Source organism: Geospiza fortis, unplaced genomic scaffold (genome assembly GCF_000277835.1).
Source record: "Geospiza fortis unplaced genomic scaffold, GeoFor_1.0 scaffold180, whole genome shotgun sequence".
In the NCBI taxonomy this organism is placed as follows: Eukaryota; Metazoa; Chordata; class Aves; order Passeriformes; family Thraupidae; genus Geospiza; species Geospiza fortis.
The window spans coordinates 216,137-243,173 of NW_005054452.1; the positions used below are offsets into that span (position 1 = coordinate 216,137).

Consider the following 27,037-nt stretch of genomic DNA (forward strand, 5'->3'; position numbering starts at 1 on the left):
ACATCTCATAGGTTTTGGTCATGCCTACACTCTCTGGCTCTGATTGGGGAGCTGCTTTTATTACACACTACAACTAAAGAAAGCAAAAATAGTAATTTCCTAAAAGACCTCTGAGAGTACATTTCTTTACATAGACTGTGTAGGAGGGCAATAGAACAAAATTTGGTGCTTTGCCATTCTGAGGAATAATCAGCGTATCTGAGACAACATCCAAACATCTCTCAAAAACTCTGCAAGGGCTACACTTGCCACTATTGCTGGAACTCAGTGTTTATCACAGTGTTTCAAATCCCCTGTGAGGCCACAAATGTTCCCTTAACCTGATTATCTAATTACAAGGGAAATTAATAGATGCTCATCGTTTTCTTTTATATATACACCCAGACTTTTTGATAATGGTAATACAGGATCTGTAATTAAGTAACTGTTGGTGTCAAAAGGGAATAAAAGTAGATATTTGTGCACTGGACTTTGTACAGGTCTGTAAAGCATGGCACAACACGTGATTCCAAGGTTGTGAAGTGCCAACCCTACATGTGAATAAATTGAATTATCTTTATGATTGTTCTGAGGTGTTGCATTTAAACAAATAATTTAATGACACATATGTCTCATATGTATTGAGGGTTAAATCTGTCTCAGATTTAAACTCTGGTTTTGACTCACTGACCATGTTTGGCTTATTCTGGTTATTAAAAAATGAGAAAATTCACAAAAATTAAGAACAAAAAGTAATCAAAAGGCAGAATTTATGACTCTATACATCTACTATGATTCAGGAGATACCTGTGCATTAAAGGAGACGAGTCAGATTGAGGATTCCAAGGTTAAATGAGTTTATTGAGTTAGTGGTTACAATGGTATGTCAGATACCTGTAATCCAAGCTACACCTACATATTTGCCTCTAAATTCTCACACTGTCAGTTTCCTTGTCTCTAAACATTCCACCACCAGGTCTTCTATTACTAATATAATAATAATAATAATAATCAGAATAATAATCATAATATAAAAGGCAATGTCAATCACCATATTGTGCTTCATACTCCACCATAAGGAATTCAATTGGCAAAAGTAAACCTCTGGTCATATTAATGGGATTAATTGAAATGTGAGCAGTCATAACACTACTAGAATATAAAGAACAAAATCTGGTTCAAAAGAAGCATTTTTAAGATGAATTAGTTTGAATCTGTTTTAAAAATTCACATACTATAATGAAGATGACTTAAAAGTTATATCATTTAATTATTGGGCCACACATTGAAGCATATTGGCTAGTACATATTTGCACTGCAACAGAAGCAATACAAGCTTTATGGTCTACCATTACAATTCCTTTTTTTTAATTTTATTTTTCACTTAATATACCTGCCAACCTAATGTTTCTTGCATGCATAAAAATTTCAGGGTTTAGACTTGAATTTATCATTTATTCCACACGTATACCCCTGTGACGCAAATTCTTTGGCCAATTTAATGCTATAGTTTAGTTTTAAAAAGGAAGCTTGGAGTTAAGTCCACTTAACATCAGAAGGCAATGCCCTGAATTTTGGGCACTGCAGAGAGTTATTTACTGGAATAGAGTCTCAGGTCGCATGCACATTGTCACTTTGTCCCCCCACCCCATGCCAGACGCACACAAGTCGGCAGGTACGCATACAAAAAAGAATATAAAACCCTCCTGGTAAAGCTCAGTGGTTTAGAATGAATCCATAGCTTTAAATTCACTTAAGGCCTGTACAGGGGAAATATGTTTCTTTTGGGACCCTCTCCTCACTCTTGTCTGATATTCTTCTGGTTTTTCTCTCTTTACTAGAGGTTTCTTCTCGGGGGCCTTCATCTTCCAAGATACAACTGGAGAGTTCACTGCAGCAGTGCCATAGACCTTCTGATATTTAGTAGAAGCCACATATGATGCTTTCACTGTAAGGACCACAGCGTTCATCAGGTTTTTAGCTGCCTGGATGAGAGAAGTGGCACTGTCCAGCTACAAAAACAGAAAACAAAATGAAATATAGCAAGGTTACTCCAAAACAAAATACAGCAAGGTTATTCCATGGCTGGATCACTGGGCCATTTCCTGACTGGAGCCTGGATCCTCCCAGATCTCATTAAAGATGGAACAAATCCTCTTCCTCAGGGTACCCTGGAGTATCCAGCACTGGCAACATCATGCACTGAACAGTAAAGGTAAGACTGTGGTACCTCACATTAATTTTTTTTTAATAAGCTAAAGGAAAAGCTTGTGTTGTCTGGGTTTTGTTTTTTTTTTTTGTTTGTCTGTTTGTGAGTTTTTTGGTTGTTGATTCTTTTTCTACAAGAAAGAAGAAGTTTTCTGTTTTCTCACAAAAATCCCTTTACTTCTTACTTAAACCTTTAAAAATTTACTGTTACACATCAGCTGCAAAACAGGTCAACAGGGATTTTTCCCAAGTGTTCCAGTTTGTTCTAATTATTCCTGTTAGCCCAGGATAACACCCCCAGTGATGTCTACAGGAACAGTGTGAGGCCAGCACTGAGCTTGTTAAAGAATCCCATCTGAAAAGATGAAAGGAGCTTCTGAAACCCCTACAGAAATGAAAAGATGAGACAGTTAACTGCAGGTTTTGGCAGCTCCTGTAATGTGTGAGTTACTTCTGGTCTCAAGGAATGTTACTTTGTGGTTACCAGGCTTTTTGTGCCTTTGTGCTTCTCCCATGCATGAACCTGCCTGAGGTTCCTGGGTGTCCTCAGGATGTAAGAGCCCTCAAGGACTTGCTGAGCTTCAAAACACTGGGACTTCCAGTCAGCAAGCTTCCATCACACACTGAAGTGAAGTACATACCCCGGCCAAAATTTTCAAAAGGATTTCAACATATAATGGGGACTTCCAAGGCAATGCCTCAATGTTCCACAATGTGAATCAGGTACTTGCCAGATCCAAGTGGATATTCTGAAAGTAATAAATCCTAAAAATATACTACTAAGGACTGTAGCAAGCCAGGTTACTACTTATGATGTTCAATTATCCCTTTCCTAAAATACTCAAGAGTGGGATAGATGTTTTTAGTGATAAAGCTTTTCAGATATACCCCGGAAGCTGCTTCAATTACTGATGTCTTTCCCAGACTGTAGGAATGATATGGGATGGAGTATTAGCTTTATTTTCCTCTTTGATTCCACCCCACACGTTCAGGAAGTTTTGAGCTATTTTTGATTAGTACAAATGGCCTGTGTCACTCCAAACCTTTCCTGCTCCTTATTTTGGGAGCACATGGCTGTGTAATATAAATGCTAAGCAAGGTAAGCAGGACAAACAGTCATAGGGCAATAACAAAAGCCACACCATACTTCACCTCAAGCATTTTGCATCATTAACAGAAGAGGTCAGGAGAAATCTCCTTCTGAAGGGTCAGTGACTGATGTGAACAAAAATAGACATTACAGAAAGCCTGTATTTGAAACCACATTAATCTATACTTACCTGGGGTGTTTTATTTCCTCTGCTCTGGCCTTAAACTCATTATAGTTCATCAAATACATAAACAGCTACATAGAGTGAGGTGAAAACAAAAAAAAAGCATTTTTATGACATTCACGTACGTGGTGCCATTCCCTGAAATGCACAGTTAATTGCCGGCCCCTAGTAAATATTTTTCCCTGGGACTAATTTGTATTTCTGTTAGTAAAAGAAACGAAGTTAAAAGATGGAAAATTACATTACATGGCAGAAACATGACTGTTCAATAGGGAGTAATGAAATATAATCCAGTCTAGTGCTATTCTATAACCACACCGCTGCATGATTTATAAGGCAATCTGTATGTTTGTTGGCAAATAACAGATCACACTCTATTAAATTAGGATATTCTAATTCACTACAGAGATCTACAATCAAGCATTATTCATTGTTAAATGATTCTTTTTGAAACACTGGTGGATTGATATTGAATATAAAGTGATACCATCAAACAGTGTCTATTTCATAATCAGTGTGGATAAACTGACTGGATGGAGCCTCTATTGCACATTCCTGAATGAATTCTGTTGCTGAAGGTTTCCAACAGCTTCACATTTTCCACCACAAAAAGCTGTTTTACATATATTAAGAAACAGAATTATTAAAGGAATCATTTTAAAATGAGGGGGCACTGAAAATAGATGTTTAAACCTATACACAGTTCAATCTACACCTCTGAACACAGTCATCAGTAATTTTATGGACTGTAGTCATGAAGGCATGCAGAATCTTCCACTTCTTCACAATCAGATGCAGGCTGCAATGACACCTTTTAGGAAACCAGGTTTTGTAGTTTGATGCCATTTTAGCTCTCTTCAGTTTCAACATGCTGTTAGAGTAGGCAAGAGCTCCCTGTTTTCACCACTAATAATCACATTTTAAGATGCAGATACTCAGTCTTTAACCCTAATATCCACTTATCCTGCAAAACACTTCCAAGTCTTGGAACCAGAAAAGAGACATAAAACCCCACCACAGGCTGTGAGCGTTCTCCAAAATCTGCTGGTGGTCATTCCATGCATCCAATTTGGCCACCTAAACATTTCCCATGATTTTCTTACAGCCTCCAGCTCCTTGCTTGTATTATGGCTCAGCAAAGAAGAATTAAACTGAATGAACATCATCCCAATTAACATTTAGATCTTCCCACACCACTGTGCTGCTCCAGCTTGAAGCTGTGCTTTGCCACACAAAGCTGGAATGAGGCAGCAGTGAATCAAGCCCTGAGTGTGTTAATTCCTTACAAAATCTGGGCACAGAAACCTGTGCATTTTCCAAATGTTATGTTAATTTAAAAAGAAATCATAAGAAGGAAAATTAACATCTCAAATAAAAGCACCACTAGGAAAATTACTTCACAGTACAGGAGGCAACCTTTACTCCCTGCAATACACAAAGAATTATAGATATAATGATGGATTTTGGTCCTAACAGCCAACAGAGCCTTTGACTTGCTGCACAAAGTAATGGTGTTCTGCTGCTTAGACTTCTTTAAAAATATGTTTGCCTGATTTTAGGGGAAAGAAAAAAGGTAAACTTAGGTGACTGTCCCAGGAAACTCAGTGAATGCTGAAGAAAATTCAAAATTCATAAAGAACCTAAGAATAACTGCACTGGACCTGGTCACTTAGAATTAAGGTTGGAAAAGATCTGCCACAAATATGATTCCAGGGTTTTCCTCCCCCTACAGAAGATCCTTCTGGTTTTGAGGAGTTTTTGAGTTGCTTATCAGCTGTTCTGCAATTTTCCTCCACTATTTCCAGAATTTTCCAGAATCTTGAGATAATCAAGATTTCTTGCTTCTTTTACACATAATCTAAATAAAATAACCAGCAATTGCACTAACAAAATAGCTGAAGAAATGGGAGGAAATAAAGCTGGAAATTTTTGTCCTTAACTGTAAAGCAATGAAAAGAGATGTTCTCCCTGCCCTGTCACACTCCTGTGATGGGGAAAATTATAATTTATGTTTTAGAAAGGAGAAAATCTAACTTCCAGAGATGTCTTCATATTTATAATAATAAATATCCCTAAAAATTAAGGGGAATTGAGGAAAAAATCAACACCAATCTGTATTTCCAATGAGTAAGGATACAGAATGGGTAGTTTCAAAAGAGCTGGTTGCTTAAGAATGCTCTATATTATTACTGCTGACTTTAATAAACCTTGAAAAGTGGGTGAAAACATCAAAAGAATTGTAGATAGTTTCTAGTCTCAAAAAATTTGAGCAATGAAAATAAAATGACCTGTGAAATTATAGGCCAGCTCAGCTGAGAGCAATCCAAAATTAAATGATCCAATGTCTGTGGCAGACTCCATAAACAGAGGAAAGAAATGCAGTTAGTGGTAAACAAAGGGCTGTGTGGGTTAAAATATTTTCAAAGTAACCTGCATCATATTTTGGTATGATTAAACTTTGAGTTGCTTAAAATAATGCTGTGGGTATAAATGGATCTTTGAAAGGTCTTTTGCTTAGTAATACATGACAGTTTGATTAAAAACTCAGTTGACATAAAACTAACAAGACACATACGCAGAAGGATTCCAGATTCTCCAGCAGCTGCTTCCAGAAGTACATATACACACACACACACACAAAAAAAAAAACCCCAAAAAATCCAAAAAACCTCTCAGTGCTCAACAGTGAATTTCACAGTGGGGTCTTGGAAAAACCATCTAGAGGCTTCACAATATTAATATTTCTACTAAAAACTTGGAAAGGAAGTCACTCATTTGATGAAATTTGCAGACAACAATTGGGAAAGTGTCAAGTCATGCAGAGGGCAAGTGATTGATACATAATTAGCTGTTAAAACCCACAAATGTAGATTTAATTCGGGCCAGATCTACCTAATTACACAATAAGGAACTTTATTCTCCACAGGATCCCAGGCAATCACTCCTTGAGTACACAAAAAGGAGGAGACTGATTAAATAGGTTCAATTATCATATTCAGTTTATTGTCTGTCCACAGTCATGGGATACTGAGTCCTCTTCTCAATGCAAGAGCAATATTGAGGAACTGGAAAAAGACTTAGAAAAACTCAGTAACAAAAAAACTTCTTTTGTGGGAAAGACTCAGCCAGCTCTGTTTTTTCCCACTTTCAAGTGAATGACTAAAAAAATGAGTTTTCACTGACTGAAATCAGCAAGTACATGGTAACAAAGCTGATTATATTTCAAGTTCCACATGTGAGACAAAGATAAAGGCTGAGAGGTGAAGCAGGTCATTTTAGTTATTAATTACCTGAAATTATTTATTTAGCAGTTATATTAATTAATCAAAAGAACTCATGAAAGATTGATTCTATTTCTTGAAACTGTAAAATCAATATTGGATGGTTTTGCTTAATATGTATTAACTAGTGGACATTTTTAGTGCACATCAATTCGGGAAGCCTGGGCATCAGTTATGCAGGAAGGCAGCTCAGCTGATAACAGCAGCCCCTGCTGACCTTGAAAGGTAGGAAAGCAAGAAATTAGCATGAGGAGCTATTGATAAATAGAGTTTGTCTGGTTCACTTTGTACAGATTGGGAGGAGAAAATATAATTTATTTTACACATTGAAATAAAACCTGTAGCTCCTCAAATACTCTTGGCTAAGATTTGATTTGTACACCTTTAGCAGGTGACTTAGGCACTGCCAAGCCTTAAGGATTCTGTGAATTCTGGGTGAATTCCTTGCTTCTCCTCCTTTCCAAAGGAAGTTCATACTTTCCTGGACAAAGTACAGTTGCTCTTATTCCACCCCAAAGGTCAATCAACAGTCACTAGAGAAAATAAGGCTACAATTATGCAATTATGAACCTGGATGCTAAATCAGGAGTATGGATTTCTCAGATTGCATTCTTATGCAACAGAAGATTTTCCTCTCAGCTGCGCTTAACAGTAAATCCATACCTACAAGAGGTATGCCAGAAAAAGATCTTATTTATAAAATTATATCTTACATTTCTGTGGCACATTTCATGCATAAAACATGACCTTGTTAGAGAGAGCCAATGCAAGAATGGCCTGTTTGCTATTCAGATGCTCCCTTCCCTTTGGAAGGAGACATCTGCTGTTCATCAGCACCACTGAGGGGCTGTTTTAGTCAGGCACTTCAAAATCTCACAGGGCTCTTGCTAGCTACAGTCCATTTGGAGAAAACTATCCTAAATACTTGAAAATCTCTCTCTCTCAAAAGAAGTCTTTATCTGGAATGTAATGTGGTCATAATAATGTTAAGAATGGATCTGTAGCTACACAGAGAAAATTATATTGTACTTGTCCTTTCCTACCTGTTTTCACATTTGACTGCAATTAACTTACTCCTTTATACATGATGAATATTTAATTCATTCTGGGGATAGTTGTGTTTTATAGGTGCCCAATCCACTGAATAACCACCCTCATCTGCATTTTTTCAATTACAGGTAAGAAACCCAGGGGATTCCCAAGCCCATTTGGTTGTATTAAACAAAGGCTGCCACATCCAAGGACAGCAGAAAGCACAAAAATACAGCAATAACGATGGATATTTTCTGTCTTCTATGGACTATAGTCATTTTAAAACACATTACCAAGTGCTGTATGCTAATTTGCAAAAGCAGAAGCAAATAAAAATACTCCCAGAACTGACATTCCAAGTAAAAGGTAAACAGGTATAATAGAAATGCATTTCTACATTTCCTTTACTTATTCCAAGTAAATATTTTAGTATTTCAGAAGCAAAACGATAAATGACAAAATGATATCCCAATTCATTTGCTTTGAGAACACTTAATGGGAAAGCTCATATTTTAACAACTGAAATGGTGAAATGACAAGAAGACAATTGGAAACACCTGGAAGTTAACTAATTACCTAATTAGCTAATTATTTTTCTGGAAAATAATTATTGCTAGTGTGTCTCTAGCCTGCAGGTCCCAAAGGTGGAAAACACATTATTGAATTTTTGATAGATACTATTTTTTCTATTTAACAAATGCATTTACAGTGAACAAATTATTTCTCCAATACTATTGTTATGAAAAAAAATTACAATAATTAATCTAGTTACCAAATATAACATAGGTTATTTCCTCAGTATTTAACATTTAATTAATATCTTGTTGCATTCATTTCAGAATTTAATGGGGGAAATTATTTTGACCCATAACAAAATCTCTCAGAAACATTTAATTTTCTTTTTCTACTCATTATCTGCCATTTCACAGGAGAAAACAGATGCCAAACCGGTACAATTCTTACCACTCACCAGAACCTCTGTAAGGACAAGCAATCCTACACAGCATTGAATTTTTAAAATTCAATTGCTTTAGCAGTCTTTTTCATACTACAGCACTGTCTCAGAACTTTCAGAGTCTGCTGCTGAATTAAAGTATTTCACAACAATCTGCATGCCAAAGTATCTGGAAAAACTCTAGAGGACAGGGAAGAAATCCTCAGTGAATAAAGCTAAAGGAGTTTTGTAGATGGGGACAGAAAATTTGGTTGTTTATACCACACGTTTTCTTTCCTAAGGATGAATGTAGAGGAAGAAACACTTTCTACATCAACTCACAACTGAGAAACAAGGGAATGGTCTTCTGCCATGATGATTTGTAATATTTTTTTTCCAAATCCTCCTCATTCTGCACAGAAGGAATGTCTGGGGGATGATGCCAAGGGTGGAATGTCCTGGACAAAGAGCAGGATTGTCTAATGGCCACCACAATTCCAATGATCCCTGAAGCAAACTTGGCACAACCACATTTACAACCTCAAAACCATTCTCCCTCATGGAATTTTCTCTGAGTCCTTGGATGATTAACAGGAAATAGAATTTTGTATGACTGATTTAAACCCAATATTGAACAAGATAAAAAATCTGCAGCAAGATGAAGTCCAAACTCTATCTGATGGGAGAGGCAAACTCCAACAACAACTAAAACTTTTATACTGCCAGGAGGAAATTAGCACAGGAACTCTGTCAATACTCAGTATCAAGCCCAGGAAAAAAGCAATTTACACTAATTTACACAGGGATTCACACACACATGCCTGAAGTCTACACAAGACACAACAGGTCTGAACCTGAGGTCACAGAAAAGCAAGGGCAGGTCTCTGTCAAAAACATCAGTACACATTTCCATTATCGTATCCAATTGCAGCTAAATCTGAAAAAAAGAGGAAATAAATGATCTTTAACTAATCTGTGCTAGTGATCTCCCTGCTCCCAACTGGAGCTCTGACTTGTAATTTGAAGACAGAAATACATTTTAAAAGCCCAAAATAATCTAATGCTCTTTCAATCTGAGTTTTAGGAGCAATTATTTTTGTTCTTTATCTAGAGAACAGGTACAATAAAAAGAAAAAAAACCATGTCTTTCTAACAATCTTACCTGAAATGAGTCCAAATCATGTCTGCTTGGCTGGAAATTGTACTCAGTGATAAAATGCAGGAGACTTTGGATACAAAAAAAAATCAATAAAGCACAGAAACACTCTATGCTTTACACAAGTAAATGTGTTATCTCCTGCTATTCCTCCTGATTTTGTCTCAAAGAAAACAAAATGAAAAGCAGCACAAAGCAGGACTTAAGACTACAACGCTGAGAAATGTGCTATTTCCTCAAATTCTTTTTAATTTGTACCAGAGTGGTATCTGTATGTGATTTATCTCCACATCTTCAGCTGTGAGGATCCGCTAGTTTTTGAAGCAAATCTGCTCCTCCAGCTCCTTTTCTATCTCTAAAATCATGCTGGCCAGGTCAGCACAGGGACACTTAGAAGATAAGTGCTCCATGGGGACAGCCGGCTTTTCTCAGGAAAAGTCTTGGAAACGATGCATCAAACACATCAGAATAAATAAAATAAAATAAAATAAAATAAAATAAAATAAAATAAAATAAAATAAAATAAAATAAAATAAAATAAAATAAAATAAAATAATAAAATAAAATAAAATAAAATAAAATAAAATAAAATCTTGTTGTAGAATGGAAGATGATACCAGGACAACTACTCCTTTCTTATTAAAGTTTGCCTGTTTTTCATTTGTATTTCATGTCTTGTAGAAGCTGATAAAGGCTTCCACCATTCAAGATATTGATCATTTTTGTGGTGCTGAAAGGATTTTACTCCCTTGGAGCTGAGGGTCCTTCCAGTGTTGATCAACTCAATCAGTGAAAACATTCCTTTCCTTTGTTTGATTCCCTGAGCGCTCTCCAGGACTTTACAACAGTGTGCAATGAAATAAAAAAAAAAGAAAAAAAAAAAAAATCAAAACTCCACCATAGTCTTCAACGGGAAGCTCTATTTCAGTCGGACAGAGATGGCTTAATCATATATAACAAGAAATTTTTAATGGAAATTCTACACTTTTATACCAAATAAATTATTCATTATTAACTGTTCTATTTATTTGGCCAAGTCAATCAATGGTTAAACAACATTCAGTAAGTAACGAGAGCTCCCTACTAGAAGGATTTTTTCCCCTGGTCAATTACTGAACAAACAATTTGTAAATGCATCTGTTCATTAAATTTTTAACTTTAGCTAACACTAAATGTCATTAAAAACCATTAAAACAGGTAGTAATTACCTGTTCTTAGTGCAAGCAAATGAAACCAGAACAGAACAAAAACATTTGTAATGGCTACTGCAATTCACAGGGAAAGAACAAGTAAAGATGACAGCAAATTGAGAATAAATTGGAATGAATAAAATCTTGCTCTGAATTCTAAGAGCTCATTTTTATTACTCATGTTTTATTATGCAAATATTCTTTAAGGATGAAAAGAGCCTTTTGAGGTCATCTAGTGCAATGTCCTGTTGGAAATTTGAATTACATGAGGTTGTTCTGGATTTTGCTGAAATTCAGGTATGTCCAAGGATGGATAATTTCACATCTCTGGGCTACAGAACTCCGCCCTGCACTTGAATTTCACTACCCTCCAGTTAAAACATTTTTACCTTATCTCTAATTAGTATTTCCCATGTGAACACTTTTTTTTAACTGCTTTTCCTGTCCCTATGTCCATGCAACTGACAGGTCTGGATCTGGTTCTTCCAAACCCTCCTCAGAAGTAGTTGTAGGCAACAATATTTTCTCTGAGCCTTCTCTGTACACATACAAATGTATCTATGACCTCTGCAGATGATGTTGGCAATCTCATTTTCACTGCTAAAAGAGAAGTGTCCTATCCAAACGGGGGGGGGAAAAAGAGTAATTGTAGAAAAGGAGGGAAAAAATATAATTTCTTGACAAATTTTTAATTTCAACTGAAATTGTATAAGTCCAGTACGACTCTCTTCAGAAAAATACTTGTGTTAGGAATTACAGATTTTCCTGGAGTCTCTTTTCTTTTGGAGTTCAGCACTTTAGGCAGCATTTTCCCTGAGTAACAAATGCAGAAGTACTGATATCCTCAATGACTCAAATAATCCAAATGGTTCCTCTCCTTTTCAGCTCAGGACAACCATCCCTCCACAAAACAAATTAATTCAACCACATCTCCAAATCTCACCACTAATCCAGAATTTACGTAAAGGAGATGAAGGTATAAACTTCAGAAGTATGGTGAAATGATAAAGGCATTTGCAGAGGCTCTTTTCATATAAATTTCTTATTTAAATAGTGTACATTAATCATGATTAGCCACACACTTGACTGATGCACTTAGTTGGCATCAGAAAAATTCAGACTGAGTGTCTTCAAATATTAGTTATGGCTGGTGTCACTTGAACACCCAGATTTTTTCAGATGCCTTTCACTGAGCAATTTCCCTAGGAATGAAAGCAGGAAAAACTGGGCTGTTCCTAAAATCCATGGATTTGGTGTGTTTTGTGACTGAATCAAAGTGTTCAGAGTTTTCATTTCTACAAATTAAGTCTTGTACTCAATCTACCCAATTCCAGGTTCTGGACCAAAAGGTTCCAGATTCCTTTTCTACTTGGTAAGAAGAACATGGAGCACTTGAGATCTTTCATGGGTTCTTTCTCTACAGAAATGGGCCAGAGCACTTCACCTTTAAAACTCAGTTAGAGTTCTTAAACTGCATTAGAATCCTAAAAATAATACAGTGGATCTAGGCAGGTGCTCAACATCTGCAAAGAAAAATTATCTGTCCTTGGATTTGGCTTAGTGGTCCAAGAATTCAAACAACTTAATGAATGTTTTTGTGACTATTTTTCTTAATTCTCTTTTGGTCCCCAAAATGTCAAATGGGCAAACCCCACAAACTACAAGACATACAAATCTCTCCAACCTCCAGGACGTAAAAAGATCAGGGCATCAAGACACAAAATTTACAGATAAATTCTCCTTAATAAGCAATTTAAAAAATTCTGTTCAGGAAAAAATTAGGCATCAGCTCAGTTCACAGGAAGTTGGATTTACTTCCATATCAATATTAACCCTCAAAAGATGCCCAAGGCTAAACTTTCTGACTCTGTACACATGGTTTAATTCACCTGCTTAAGCCTCTGTATTTTTTAAGATATTACCAATCTAAGCAGTTGTCAGTGTCTACCTGAAATAAGAATCTCTGCCCTCTGGAAATGGCTCTGGAGTTCCACACTAAGGAAGGCTGGAGTGAACATCTTAGGTGCAGATGTTTACACTTGGCTAGACGAGTCACTGTTCACACAGCAATAGAGATGAGAGCAAAAACCTCTTCATAATTCAATTAAAATCTTTCTGAATAATAAAATAATCAGTTTCCATTACACCAGAGACCTACTCTCATCTCTTTGCACAGTTTGAGTGGGGCAGCCTCCCACTGTTACTGCAGGATTTCTTTCCAATTCTATCTTTTTCAAACCATCGTTAACTTGGGTGAAGTCTTTCTCCTGTTGTGTTTTTTTTTGGGGGGGGGGGGATGGGATGGCAGTATTTGTGGTTAATTTGTTTTTTGGGGGTTGTTTTGTTGGTTTTGGTTGGCTGGTTTTGGTTTTGGTTTTATTTTATTTGGTCATCCAGAGTGGAAACTGGAATATCAAATACAAGGCAGAGAAACACTGGTCTTGAACACTGAGTATTTTAGTAGTATACTATTTTAAAAATAGTAAACTAACTATTTTAAGTTTTGTTTCTTTACATTTTAAATAGAAAAAAGTTATGAAGAAAAAAGAAGTATTCTAAAAAATATTTTAATTGTCAGTACTGTTTAGTTACTATTAATAAAATTTTCTTTATACCATTTAAAAATTTTAAACCTACTTTACCTTTCTCCTAATCCTATTTCACAACAAGAAATAAGTACACAAGTAATTAACCAACACTAAAACCCACGACACTCATCAACACGATAATTAAGAAATCTCCTAATTAAAAAATCTTAAATTACCAAAACCACTACAGTCATGAAGGAGTATGTAGTGTTTGAAACCCATCATGATTCTATAGATCCTTTCTGCCTTGAACACGGCTCAGCATTATTTGTAGAAAGGAAATAATGACAATATTTATTTGTTTTCAGTTTTACCAGGGTACACCATGGGTTTGCTTTGAGACACTCAGATGGGACTGATAAAAATCCAAGGGATTGTTGATTAAAGAGAATCATTATTTAATGTCTTTGAGTGCAACTGTCCCAGGATCAGAAAGTCCAGGGTGTTGAGGCAGTCCTGGTTTCCTCCATCACTACACCCAGTTCAAGTGTAAATGTGTGTAAATTTGTGTTGTAAATTCAAACAAGCTGAGGTCGAGGTTTAAAAGGGCTGCAAGTTAAATCAACATGAAGAGTCCTCCAGAATGCTGCGCACTGTCATTGTGACTTCTGCTTAAACAAGATGTAATCCACACAATTTGTGTTGAGGCAATGGTGCTAAACCAGCCCAAAACTGCAGGAGGGCAGAGGGAGAAGCATCTCTGTGCCAGCTGACATGGTTTGGGAACAGATGGAGCATTTCACAGCTCTCCCTCACTTCTCACAGAGAAAAAGAAGGTAAGAACCAACCCACAAAGTTTTAATTCAACTTGTAAGATAAACCAGCCTGGCAAACAGAGAAAAATTGGGAATTTCACATCGCTGCTTTAATCATACTGAAAAAAATGCTTGATCCCTGTAGATGACCTCACATCATTAAACTATTGCTCACCTTTTGCCATTGTGACTGAGGAATAAACCTTTCATCTAAATGTTGATCTCCTTAAATATATAGGTGTAAATAGACTAGTTAATATATTTGGTTCGTTTTGAGATGATTATACACAACGTGCTTGCAAGTATAAATTTTTTAAGAATGCTGCATCAAAAATTAACTTTCAGTTTGCTAATAATTTATGAAGATTTAACTCATTTGAATTAGCATGTGTTGGAAGAAATTTGTTAGATACTTGCTTTAAAAGTTTTCATATTAAACACTAAATAAAATCAGCTGAAATCTAGGCCTTATAACATTTTAATTTAATGTAATGTACATGTAAATAATATTAAACAAACTTCATAATTTAGTGAACACACATTTCAGCCAAAGCTGTAAATGTAGGAATCTGTGCACTTTGGACATTTTAATATTTTTTTTAAATCATAGCTGCCAGTAAAATAATTTAACAGGGGAATTAGCTCAGTAAATGTAACATGAGTTTATTTATTCTTCCAAATTTAAGCTTTTCAGTCAAATTCACAGCCTGGGGTTACCTGGGCAAAAATTTGTTATTAGAATTGGCACAGACAGATTTCAGGTTAATTATTGCAACAGTTCATGTAATTTGGAATATCTTCCCCTCTACCAACTCCCCACTATACAGAAGCCAGCCAACTGCTGATTTGCTCATTTGTCTAAAGACAACTTTAGAATGCAAATTTCTCTGGATTCCAAGTAATCCACTGACATCTCTGTTCCACGATATCCCCTCAGTGCTGATCACTGTCTCTAATTCAACATCCTTATTGAATGACACCAATACTGATTCTCTTTTCCCAATGATTACACCAGTCTTAAAAAGAGTTTCTCCATGCCACCAAAATGCTTTTGTATCACTGAAGTGAGATTAGGGCACTGTACAGCTGCTCTTTGTGTTTTATCAATTCTGTGCAAAAACTGAAGTCTCCTGCATTATGCAAGAATAATTATGTGAGAAGGCAATTTGATAAACTCATCAGCAAAGGATGTGCTTAGGATCTAAATTAAATTTTACCTCCAAGCATTTGCCTCTGAAAAGCACAAACTTCAAATCATCTTTAAGAGCAGCAATTCCCATGAAGTTTTCCCAGTGAAACATTAGAGATTGACTAACCTGTTTTTTTTTTTTTTTTTTCCTGAAAAGATTAAAGTTTGCTGGGGAAGCTAAATTTGCCAGGCAAGTTCATGGCTTTGCAAAGGAAGATTTGAAGATTTCAGTGTCTGGTTTACTAAAGGAATCAGCAGTAGTAATAAAACACCTTGTGCACATTATTCAAAGCTAGAAAAGCCTGTCAGGGAGACATTTTATATTCTTTGTCATTATTTTTCTCTTTGACAGGGAAGGAAACAACCATTTCTGAAAGTTTTGATAGTACCTTTGTAAACAAGACTCTCACCCTCCCTGAACTCCATTTAGCTGTCCTGTGCTTGGATACAAAGAGCATCCCTGAGTCATCAGGGAGGAATATCTGCGCATCACTATGGACCAATTCCCAGCAATGCCACTGACCAGAAGATGGAATGCTCTGCACCCTCACCCAATGGCTCAAAGCCACCCAGTCACCTGAAAATAGGACTACTTCACCCATCAGCCCATGAACCCCCTCTGCTGAAAAGGCTGGGGCTGCACTCTCTTCCTGCGATTTATCCAGGACATGGCGCTGCCTTTTAGCGCCTCTCACTGGGATATGACCAGACCCCACACAAAGCTGGTAAAGAACTTTAAATGAACAAGAACAGCAAGATTTGCAGTATCTCTAGGGCCCAAAATCTTCATATGATCCTTCTTCTGCCTTTAGTATGAGAGCTCTGACATCTTGACAGCTTTAATAGATACCCAGGAGGCAGAACAAGAAAGGAAGATCTTCGTAGTCCATCTTGTCTTTTTTAATATGCTGAGGGATATTAAAACAGTGAGGCAGTAATACTTGGGGCTGAGGGAAATAGGTAACAAGACAATGCTTTAAAGTAAAATTGTAACATTTAGGTAGTGAGACAAAAAACACACCAAGAAATTCAGTCAGCAGCATCCCTGCCCACCTCAAGTATTATCAAAGAAAAAAAAATCAAATGCTTTGATTTATAATTTCAAAGGCCAAGCCTGAGTTACATCTCTTCTGGGTTTTCTGCTTAATGTTATGTCTTTCACAATTTACCTTCGAATTTTATTTCATCTATGAAACAGGTTTTATAATTGGCTTATTGTCAATACACAGCTTCATATATATTCTGGATAAAGTGAATAAAAACAGTAATAGAGAATATTAAAAAAAACAAAAGAAATCCTGTCCCATATAAACAGTCAGTATCCACAGTTAATAATGATAAATATATAAATAACACCATCTATCTTTAATCATAAAGAACTTCAGGAAAATTATGGCTCAGCACCATAATTAAATACTGTAATTAAATTAATGGAAGTTCAGCAACTGAGTTCAAGGGGACCAGAGCCTGCCTTTGCACAGGGCAAGATAAACATTGAAGGATCAGTTTAACCATCAGCCAATGGACCACCTGTGCAGGGAAATTGCTTTGCAGGTGAATTTAACTCTGGGACTTCTGGACAGGGAGGAAACGCTTCTGCACAGGTGACTGAGACAACACATGCAATTAACTCTGTGAGTCCTATGGTTAATTGAAAAAAAAAAAAAAAGAGAAACTATCAAAAAAATCCCCCATTCTCATGTGTCGTCCCTCCACCCCCAGAGCTATAAAGACAAAGATGAGACAGGAGGTTACTCACCGTTGAGGAGTCACCGCTTCCAGTCTCAAGCGTAGCTCCCTCAGCACAGGTGGGTGGGTGGGTGGAAAGTTGACTAGCCCTGCCCCCATCTATGACATCACACTCTACCTCATAAAAGGTAGTGAAAGTGCTCTGAACTCCAGTCTGATTTCCGAGAGATACAGAAAAGAGATAGTGAGAGAGAGAGCAAGAGAAATATTGTGCCGTAGCGTAGAGCGAGGAGAGAGGGGAACGTGTGCTGAAGGAGCTATGCTTGGCCAAGGACACAGGGCCTCCTCCACGATGAGTAACCCCACTGGCTGGGGGTTCCTCTCACTCCTTCCCACAGCACAGGCCTGGCTGATTCAAAATGGGAACGTTTTCGGCACCTTTTGATGACAACCAGTGAGGACAGAAAGCTCTATCCCAATTAAAAGCTGACTGACATCAGATCGGGCATGAATTTGGTCAATAGATTCCTTATTTTATGTGTGGTTTCGTACAGCCAAACTGCACAAAAGCATCCACACCAGTGCAAGCAGCTAAAATTTCAGCGATTGCAACAGGAATTACATTTGTGCTGCCCCATGTGGGATAAACATCCAGTTCACACCCGTGGATTGACCCTTGAGTAGAGTAATCCAGAGGGTTGGGTCTCCTGCACCAATGCAGGAGGGAGGGCAGGAACAGAACTATGGTTTTCTTGCACTGAAAATGAGAACTGACAAACTGTGCTGAAAGAACAAGTGAGGGAAGTATAAAAATTCTGGGCACACATTTATTTACAGAGCACACTTTCAAGTTCCAGAAAATAGCAATAAAATTGCAAAGAGGTGATATTTTTTAAAAATGTACATTTTTAGACAATGACAGCCATACAGGCTGAGGCATACTTTTTTTTTTTCCAACAACATCCCAAGAACTGATACTGGAGGACTTAAAATGGGATATTCAGTCTACTTTATTGTAAATGATATTTTTATCATCCAAATTCTGGAAAAGCAGGTTTGGGAGTAAACATAATTGCTTATATTATCCACTGGGATTTTCTTAATAACCTAGCTGTAGACTAAATTGAAAAATAGTGTATTTTTTTTTTCTGCTGCTACACCTAACTCCATTAAATAAAACTGGTTAGAGAATGGGGGACTTATTCAGTGCCAGTAAAGACTGCTAGTGTAAGAGCCTGCCTTTTGGAAGAGGAAAAATAAATACTCCTAAATGTCTTTTGAGGGTATGTATTATAAGCACATGGAGTTAATATTGATGCTTTCCCTCAGGCTTTTTGGTGCTACTAGGTTCATGCGAATTATAATCTAATAATGATTAGTATTTCTGTCTTAATAATGATTAATGTGCATTCCCTGCTCTGTCAGTGTGTTCTTTGTTTTTCTCTCCTTTCCTTAGACTGAAAAAAGGAAGTGTGTGACTCATGTCTAGTATCAGCCACACCTGGCAACAGAGTCAAGCATTTTCCTTCTTAACCTTCAAAACTTTTATCATCATGGTTATCCTGCAGAATCTGCAGATGTTGCTTTAAAGCAGTGCATTTGTGGGATTAAAAACTCAACAAAAATGGGTGCCCAGTGGGCGAAATGAAGAGTTATTGCGGCTGTTAGAGATGAGATGTAACTGCAGGAACACAATGAAAAACTAGGCTGCAGCTGAGGAATGCTAAGTGATGACAGTGCTGTTCATAATTTAACTGTTTTCTCTGTACATCATGTCTTGATTACAAACTATTTGCATGTTTGAAGACAGACAGGAGGAAAACCTCCTCTGGTCTCCTGTACTGCATTGACTCCTTATTAATGTTTATGTCTAATGGCCTGATAAAGAGAAAAGAAAAATCCAATTTTTAAAGGCTTTTATGGTAAAAGGTACCAAGTATTATTCAGTGAATTCATAACTTGGGTAACCTATGGCTTGACTACTGCACCACAGTTGTTTTTGCCAAATAAAGTAGGAACATATTTCAAACTCCTATGACCACCAGTCCTGATGGAGTCTATGTGAGGTTGCTCCTTCTGACAAAGAGAAGGATGTTCAGAGGATATAACCTTAAATATCAGAAAAATTACACATGTAACAGCAGTTCTAAGATCTTGTGAAGAGAGAGTTTAGAGAGATAAAGAGGTAAATTGTCTTTTATTGGGATGAAACATATGGAAAATGCAGAATCAAATTCTGGAAGACTGAGTATGGCCAAGGACATTCTCCAGTAAAAAGAGAATATGGAGAAATATGGAAAATTCCACCATAATAATGTGATATAAACAGTTCGATAGATTGGGTGGCAAATTATACCCCAGATGGTGTTTTGGGGCTAGTACTACTTAAATCTGAAATCTTGTTTTGACCTACTTAGTGTGATATCTGTAGTTGATGAAGAGAATATAAAGTGAAGAACAAAGTTAAGAGCTGTGCACATAGACCTAAACACATTACTGAATAAAGCAGAGAAAGAATACACCTCATGATGTTATTTTTAAATGTATATACATTCAAGAAAGTGCATAAATCTTCCAAATGTTTCAAGGAACACAATTAAGATTAATTAAATGAATCCATGGAAATGCAAAGAGACAGTAAATGAAGACTTTAATATCAAATATTTTCTTAAGGGATGTAAGTTAAACCTAACAGCATAAGAAAACTATGTAAATGCTGGTCAAGTAATTGATATAATCACTTGCACCCAGGCAACAGAAATCAACTTAAAGTAGGGGTCCATGTTTTGTCTGACCTCAAAGATCTGATGGAAAAAAAATCCCAATGTGCTTTCTTTCTTGCCCAAAAGGATGAACACATGGTGGGAAGGGCAGGCACCACACAGGTACCTCTGGGTGCTGTCTGGGGAGTTTGAGCACAGAAAACCAACCCTGCAGAAGCATCACCCAGACTGGCACAGACACAGAAGGTAAAAAAGGATGGCTTGAAAGGAATTGAAGTGAAAGCTGGAAAAGGCCATGTAAAAATGCCAAAGTGACACATATCATAAAAGTCTGAGAGCTTTACACAGACACACCTCTGACCCAAAGAGGGCCAGCTGCTCTACGGCATCAGCATGATGGATAAGTGGGAAAATCCTTTTTGTACGTTATCTGCCAGAGACAAGGAATGATGAAATATGGAACATCCAACCTGACACTGAGTAAAGCTGTAACTTCTCTAACTTTTTGACAATGGAAATGTTGAACCCAATTGCAGGTATAAGAAGGGGATGAAAATCTTTCTGCAGTCTTTTAGCTCAGGTATTGATGCTCTAATCCAGTTTTACAGAATTCTAATTTGGTCTTTGATGAGATTTAGCACACATTACTTGTATATTTCATCACAGTTTCCAGACATACTATTACCTACCTGATAACCCAGTTCACAAGGTTTTGATGAGGTATTAGTCAGAATCAGAAAGAACTCATGTTAAAAGAAAGCTTTTGAAGATATCTAACAGTAAGAGGTTAGGATTGATTTTTCTGATACTGGATAGTTTTTTACTTTAAGTTCATATCACTGTCTTAATTACATGATACAAAACAAACCCTTTTTGTTGAAGCAACTGCTTATCAGTCAGGTAAGATTAGATGTGATAACAGAACTATTCTTCCTTTGCTTCTGTGAGATACATAAATAATAATTGTAATAATAATATCTTCCAAGTGTGGAAGAAAACATTTCAGAGGTTAAAGATAGAAGGCTACTTTTAACCTTCCTCACTTAGTTAGGTCTCTTCCTAAAGGCCATTATGACCTCTCTCATTTAATGGAAACACATCTCTTCTGTGGATTTTATGAAAAACTTTGTTGTAAGCTGTTCTGTTCAGTATTTGCACTTGATTTTGCTCAGGTTGGAAAAACCTGCTGATGTTTTCCCTTGAGTGCACATCTTCTTGTCTGTGAATAGTTCTGTGTGTGTGTTACTTGTCTGCAACTCTGGTTGTCAAGAAACACAATTACAGTCAAAGTCAGTGATGAGTCTGAACTTTAGCTGTCATTCTTTTAATATCTGCAAAAGCACCATCTGATAGTACTTTCATAAGTGGGATTTAGTGTCACCACTTTCCAACCCAAGGAGCTAAATAATTGCAAGAGCTACAAGATGTACTTCTGTATAAGAAACACAACCCAAAATCTATTGTGGGTTAAATCTGTTATTATGGAAATTCAGTCCACCATAATGGCATAATTCCCAAAAACAAACATCATTTTCATTTATGGCCTTAGGATGAACCTATTAGCAAATCTATGCTGTACATTAGGAGCTGAGAATGCCCCAGGGGACAGGAATTCTTATTTAATACAAAATGGTGATGCTTGGTCCCAAACCATCTCTTTTAAAGGCAATAAGACTGGAAAACAAGTGAACATGAAATAGCACCAAAGTCCTCTCTTTCTTTATAGTAATTCTTATAGGAATAGTCCTTTGGGACCGTATCTTAGGGTGTGTTAGAATGGTCTCTGAGCCCTGCTAATTATTGTAGGGCTGCTGTAATTTGTGTATCACAAAGCCATTAAATTCCCATTTTCTTCCCAGCTCATTCAGCATGGCCTTGAATAGGAAAACAGGCTGAAGTGGAGCTGTAACCACTGTAGCAGGTGAGCCTTGAATTTTTGAGTGGCTACTACTTTTAAAGCAAATGCAATATGCAATGAAGCACATACAATAGTATTTCCTTCAGTTTTCTAACCTTTTTCTATGGTCATATTTGGTTCAAGCCTCAGTCTTGAATCTGTAACATTTTGCATTGTTTTCAAGGAATTAAATAGCTTCATATTGTTTGGTGTCAGAAATGCTTTTCTTTGCAGAAAATTGTTCTAATGAGAAATGTCAATAAATTTAATCTTCACAAATGCATGACTATTAGTCACTTGATAAAGCACAAGAGCATGTTCCCCAGAGCCAAAATGCTTCTCAATGAGGATAAAAGTCTGACCTGTCTAAATTTAAACCTACTGAATGCAGACATATAGATGGTGTGTGTGCTTCTTGTCTCCATGAATATATTATAATGAAGACAAGTGCAGTGTAATTTTGCTTTGCAAATTAAATTCTGGATAACATCTTTCCATTTATGCAGGATACATAATTTCATATTTATGTGTGTTTATACATGCATTCATATAAACTGAGGTATTTTTTTAGCCCTAAACACAGCCTTATATATAAAAAAAATTGAGCTTCAAAAGAACTGAAATTATTGGAAAAAATATTTTCTTGTTGGATTTTTCAGTTGTGTCTTGAGCTTTGTTCATCAGCTTTTCCTGACATAAACTCTGTCTGCCACCATCCACCTTCTTTCAAGGAACAGCCATACACTAAGAAAAACAGATTAACCTTTCCAGGGGCTTCTGCACAGCTTTTTCTGTGGGTCACAGTTATGATCCCCCTGATGCCCAAAGCTCAGGGTATGCACTATCATCCAATCCAGCACCTTTGACAAAGGCAAAACCCTGTGGACTCCCTGACTCAGGAACAAGATCCTGCAGGATCTTTCACTTGGCTGAATCAAAACTCTGTAAAATCATCACTTCAAAGAGAACTCTGGAGGACTCATGTTGTATAACTTATATAACTTGAAATGAGCTGATTACCAACACTAGATCTTCTCAGCTGCTACACTGTCTGCCCCAGGCTTGGATCCCCCCAAGGAAGCCAACTGCATAAACCCTCTGAGCTCCTGGTCCATGCTCCCTTTACTGGGATGCAACAGGTAAGCTACATAGAACTAAATTCCTATTATTGTCAAATATTTGTGAGAGGTATTGCACACAGCTTTAGAGTCACTACAGGTACATCTATTTGCCTCTTTTAAATTTTTTTATTCATCTTTAAGATGTTTCATAGGATAATTAGGAATTCTTCACTGCTTTGAGAAAGTCCTAAGACAGAGCTTCTGTAAAATACACCATATATAATGAATAGATGACCATGAGGGATTTTATCAGCACTCATTTTGATTAACCTGCATAACTCACTGGTGCCTTTGTCCTTTAGGAGCTGTAAATTGACTCAGTGTCAAGATGATAAATTTTTATGTTACCACATCATCAGGTAGTCCCTTCATGGACAGTGTACTGAGGGACATTCTGTGCCAGCAGGAGTTGTAGACTCCTAAATTAGCTCAAACAAATTTGTTCCAGATAAAGGTTTAGCCAAACCTGTATAAGCATATATGCTTCAGATAGCCATATATTTTGGAACTGAGTGCACTTGCTATGGCTGCATTTCACCCTCACACGTATCAGTCTACCTGCATACATTCAAACATTTACGCAGATGTTACTTAAATATATCTCCAACCCAAACTGTCCAGCTAAAATATCTTTCTGTATTTTTCGTGTCTTTAATGTCTCCCAGAGCAGATGACATGAGCTACTTGAATACACTATCTAGATAAAGATCTCACTTTCACAACCCGGCCCCAGCCTTCCTGTCCTGGAAGCTGTCTTTTCACAATGCCAAAATAAAGACCCTGAGATTTTTATTTCCTCTACTTGCTTGTTCTATTAGGCAAGTAGAGATTATTGTGGAGTTAACCAACTTTATGGTCCTGACTTTATCTCAGTCCTTTCCCAACACTGCAATTTGATTTCATACTCTTAGCTTGCTTTTGATTTGGCTTTCTTCCTCTGAACGTTTCATATCTCCTATTTCTTTGGCTTCCTTATTATTTTCTAAGTGCTGTTCTTTACCCTCTGCTTCTACAGAATCACAGGATAACTAGGTTGGAAAAGACCTCTGAGCTGATTGAGTCCATTCCATGACCCAGCACCACCATAGCACTCAGTGCCTTGTCCAGTCTTTCCTTAAACACCTCCAGGGACGGTGACTCCATCACCTCCCTGAGCAGCCCGTTCCAATGTCAAATCACCTTTTCTATGAAGAATTACTCCTAATGTCCAACCTAAACCTCCTCTGGCACAGCTTAAGACTGTGTCCTCATACTGTGGCTGGTTGCCTGGGGGCTGGGGAGAATCCCTTCCCTCCCCTGCTGCCCACAGCGCTTCGGATGCAGCTCAGGGAACAATGTGTGGTTCCTGGGCTGCCAGTGCACATTGCTGGGTCCTGTGGAGCTCTTCATCAACCAACACTCCCAAGCTCTTAGCTCTGCTCTCAGTCCATTCTCCTCCCAGCCTGTGTTTGTGTCAGGGATTGCCCTGACCCAGCTGCAGGACCCTGCACTTGGCCTTGCTGAACTTCATGAGATCCTTACAGACCCACCTCTCCAGCCTGTCCAGGCCCCTCTGGATGCCATCCCTCCCTCCAGCATGCCAATGGCAACACACAGCTCGGTGCTGTCACAAAACAAGTGCAGAGGGTGCACTTGATCCCACAGTCCATGTCAGTGACAAAGATGTTAAACAGGGCCAGTCCCACCACCACCCCTGAGGAGCACACTCATCCCTGGTGCCCACTTGGACAGTGAGCCCTTCACTACAACTCACTGAGTGTGAGAAATCAGCCAGCTCCTTATCCTCTTCTCTACAGCTTAGACACAAGGATATGTGAGCCAGTTGTTCCATTTCTATGATAAATTTATAGCAAAACTAATTTTGTCACTAGCTGAGTAACCCTTCTGCACTCCTGAGAATCTTGACAAGAAGGAACCCAACAGTTTTGTCAATTTACCAACTCTCCCTTCAGGAACCTTTCTTTCATATAATCCTCAATTCCTGCCTGGTTCAGGAGTATGAAATTGGTCTGTTTACCAAAATCCTAATCAACACTTTTCCCATTCCCTTAAGCATTTTCAATACTAAAGTTCTCTCTGATTGCCAACTTTAAAACAAAGGGAAACACTCCAGAAAGGCTTTTTATTTCAGGGAAATGAAACACCCCATTAGCGGCTCTTAAGCAACTGCTCTTCATCCAAATTCAATGAAAATGGCCTTGCTCACTTTTAGTAACAAGTGAACTTCAAACTACCTGACTTTTCTTGGAGTCTATAGCATTAATATGGAGTAACTTGATACTTTACTGCCCACACGATAACAACTTGCTTTTACAGTATGAGGTAGTTTAGAGTGATTCAGGCTTAATTAAAAGAAAACTAGGATATTTAAGCCATTTTTATTAGATGTAAGGTCCATAGGCAGAACTGATAGGGAAACTGCTGGTGAGCTCATCTGAACTGCTGGATGCTTACTGTTATTCTCTGATAAATAATGAGGCTCATTCATATTTGATGAGGACTGGCTCTTTCTGGTTATCTTACTCTTATCACTGATCACAAATAAACATGTAATTATTTTGCAGTGTATCTGTATTTGTTCATCCTTTTATGTATCCACCCTCCCAGTCCAGGTGTTTTGTCAATTTTCATCATGTCCCACCTAAAACTAATGGGATGGCTCCAGCCCTTTCCCCTTCCTGTTCCTGCTAAACTCCTCAGTTCAATTCCCCAAGCAAGAACTCCTTGATAAACTCACAATCTTACCTACACTGTCTGGTATCTTCAACAAAATACAGGAATCCTTCTCTGGGTATCACAGTTGAGCCTATTATGTTAAGATAAACAAGACTTGGAAAATGACTGGGAACTGTATGCAGCTGAAGTGTATGTTTGGAATGTGCTTTAGCTACTGATTCCATACTTTTGGACAGTGTTCAAAGGCACGTGGCTGCTACTCCGGATAACACTGCATATCTGTCTGGTTCAGAAGTTTAAGACTCTGGCAAATTTTCTGATAATACAGCTGATTTTATCTGTAGGGCTCTAAATCAAACCTGAACATGATTAGGAGCTGCCTTGGATAAGGGATTTTCTTAAATTCTGCTCAGTCTAATCCTACAGGAAAAACCGTAGCAAATCTACTAACATAAACAAGAACTTTAAAAAATGCAAGCTCAAAGCCTAAATGGATAGTTGGTAAATGAGCTGATCAGCTTCTCAGCAGAAGTAAAGAGAACAAGTGGATATTTATTCTAGGATAGGAAATGAATACATAGATTTGTTTTATTGTCATTCTCTTGCTAACAAGAGGCAGACAGGAATGCTAGAAAAATAAAGCATCCCTAGAGTTAGAAGTCTAATTTTTTTTATCTAAATAAGAAACATCATTAAAAGCAACTGAACAAAAGTAGCTCCCACAAAAAGGCAAGGCCATCAGCAAGAGTTAAGTATATGTAAATGGGATTTACTTCACTGAGAGCTGTGTACTCTCAGCACCTCAGAGGAATCATTCCAATACAATACTGCAAGTGATTATGAAGCAAATATGCATTACCTTAAATAAACCAAAGCAAGAGACAAAGCAAATTATTTTGAAGTGCTTTTACTCTGTAACTTCATTAAAGGAGGTTGTTTATTCTCAGAGGGGAGCTAGAAATTGAATACTGAAATCTAAAATTACAGAAATGTAAATCTGTTTATGGACCAAGGTCAAAGAGAGTTCCATTATGAACAAGGCTATCATCTACACTGTTAGAAATATTTTTAAAATATTTTTTAATTTTTGATATTAATTTGTTTTTTCTTTTATCTAACATCCTCCTCACCACTTTTGCTTATTTTCTTCCCTGCAATCTTTTTTGGGTTTCCAGGGCTCCTCACTGAAAAATGGTACCAGGGTTTTTCCTTATTTTACTTTTCAAAACTCCATTGGAATCAGGAATTAAGAGTCTCACCTTGGAACATAAAGGGCCAAGTCAACAGAAGGTCTAAATTGTCCTTGCACTCTTTGTATTAATGTGGGATTAGCTGATGTGTGCTA

General features: G+C 37.3%; 1 protein-coding gene across 2 annotated transcripts in view; it reads right to left on the reverse strand.

Moving 5' to 3' along the window:
• Positions 1-812: 812 nt before the first annotated feature.
• The window catches only part of CTNNA2 (catenin alpha 2), a 477,001-nt gene continuing 450,776 nt past the window's right edge, over positions 813-27,037 (reverse strand). Inside the window, exons 18-19 of one of the 2 annotated variants that reach the window (XM_014309794.2) lie at positions 17,346-17,489; positions 813-1,991 (exon numbers count right to left, since the gene is read on the reverse strand). In XM_014309794.2, the coding sequence (XP_014165269.1) occupies positions 1,704-1,991; positions 17,346-17,489 (432 nt within the window). In that variant the 3' untranslated portion in view covers positions 813-1,703. The remainder of the gene's footprint in view (positions 1,992-17,345; positions 17,490-27,037) is intronic. The other variant, XM_005427746.2, reaches the window with a different exon arrangement.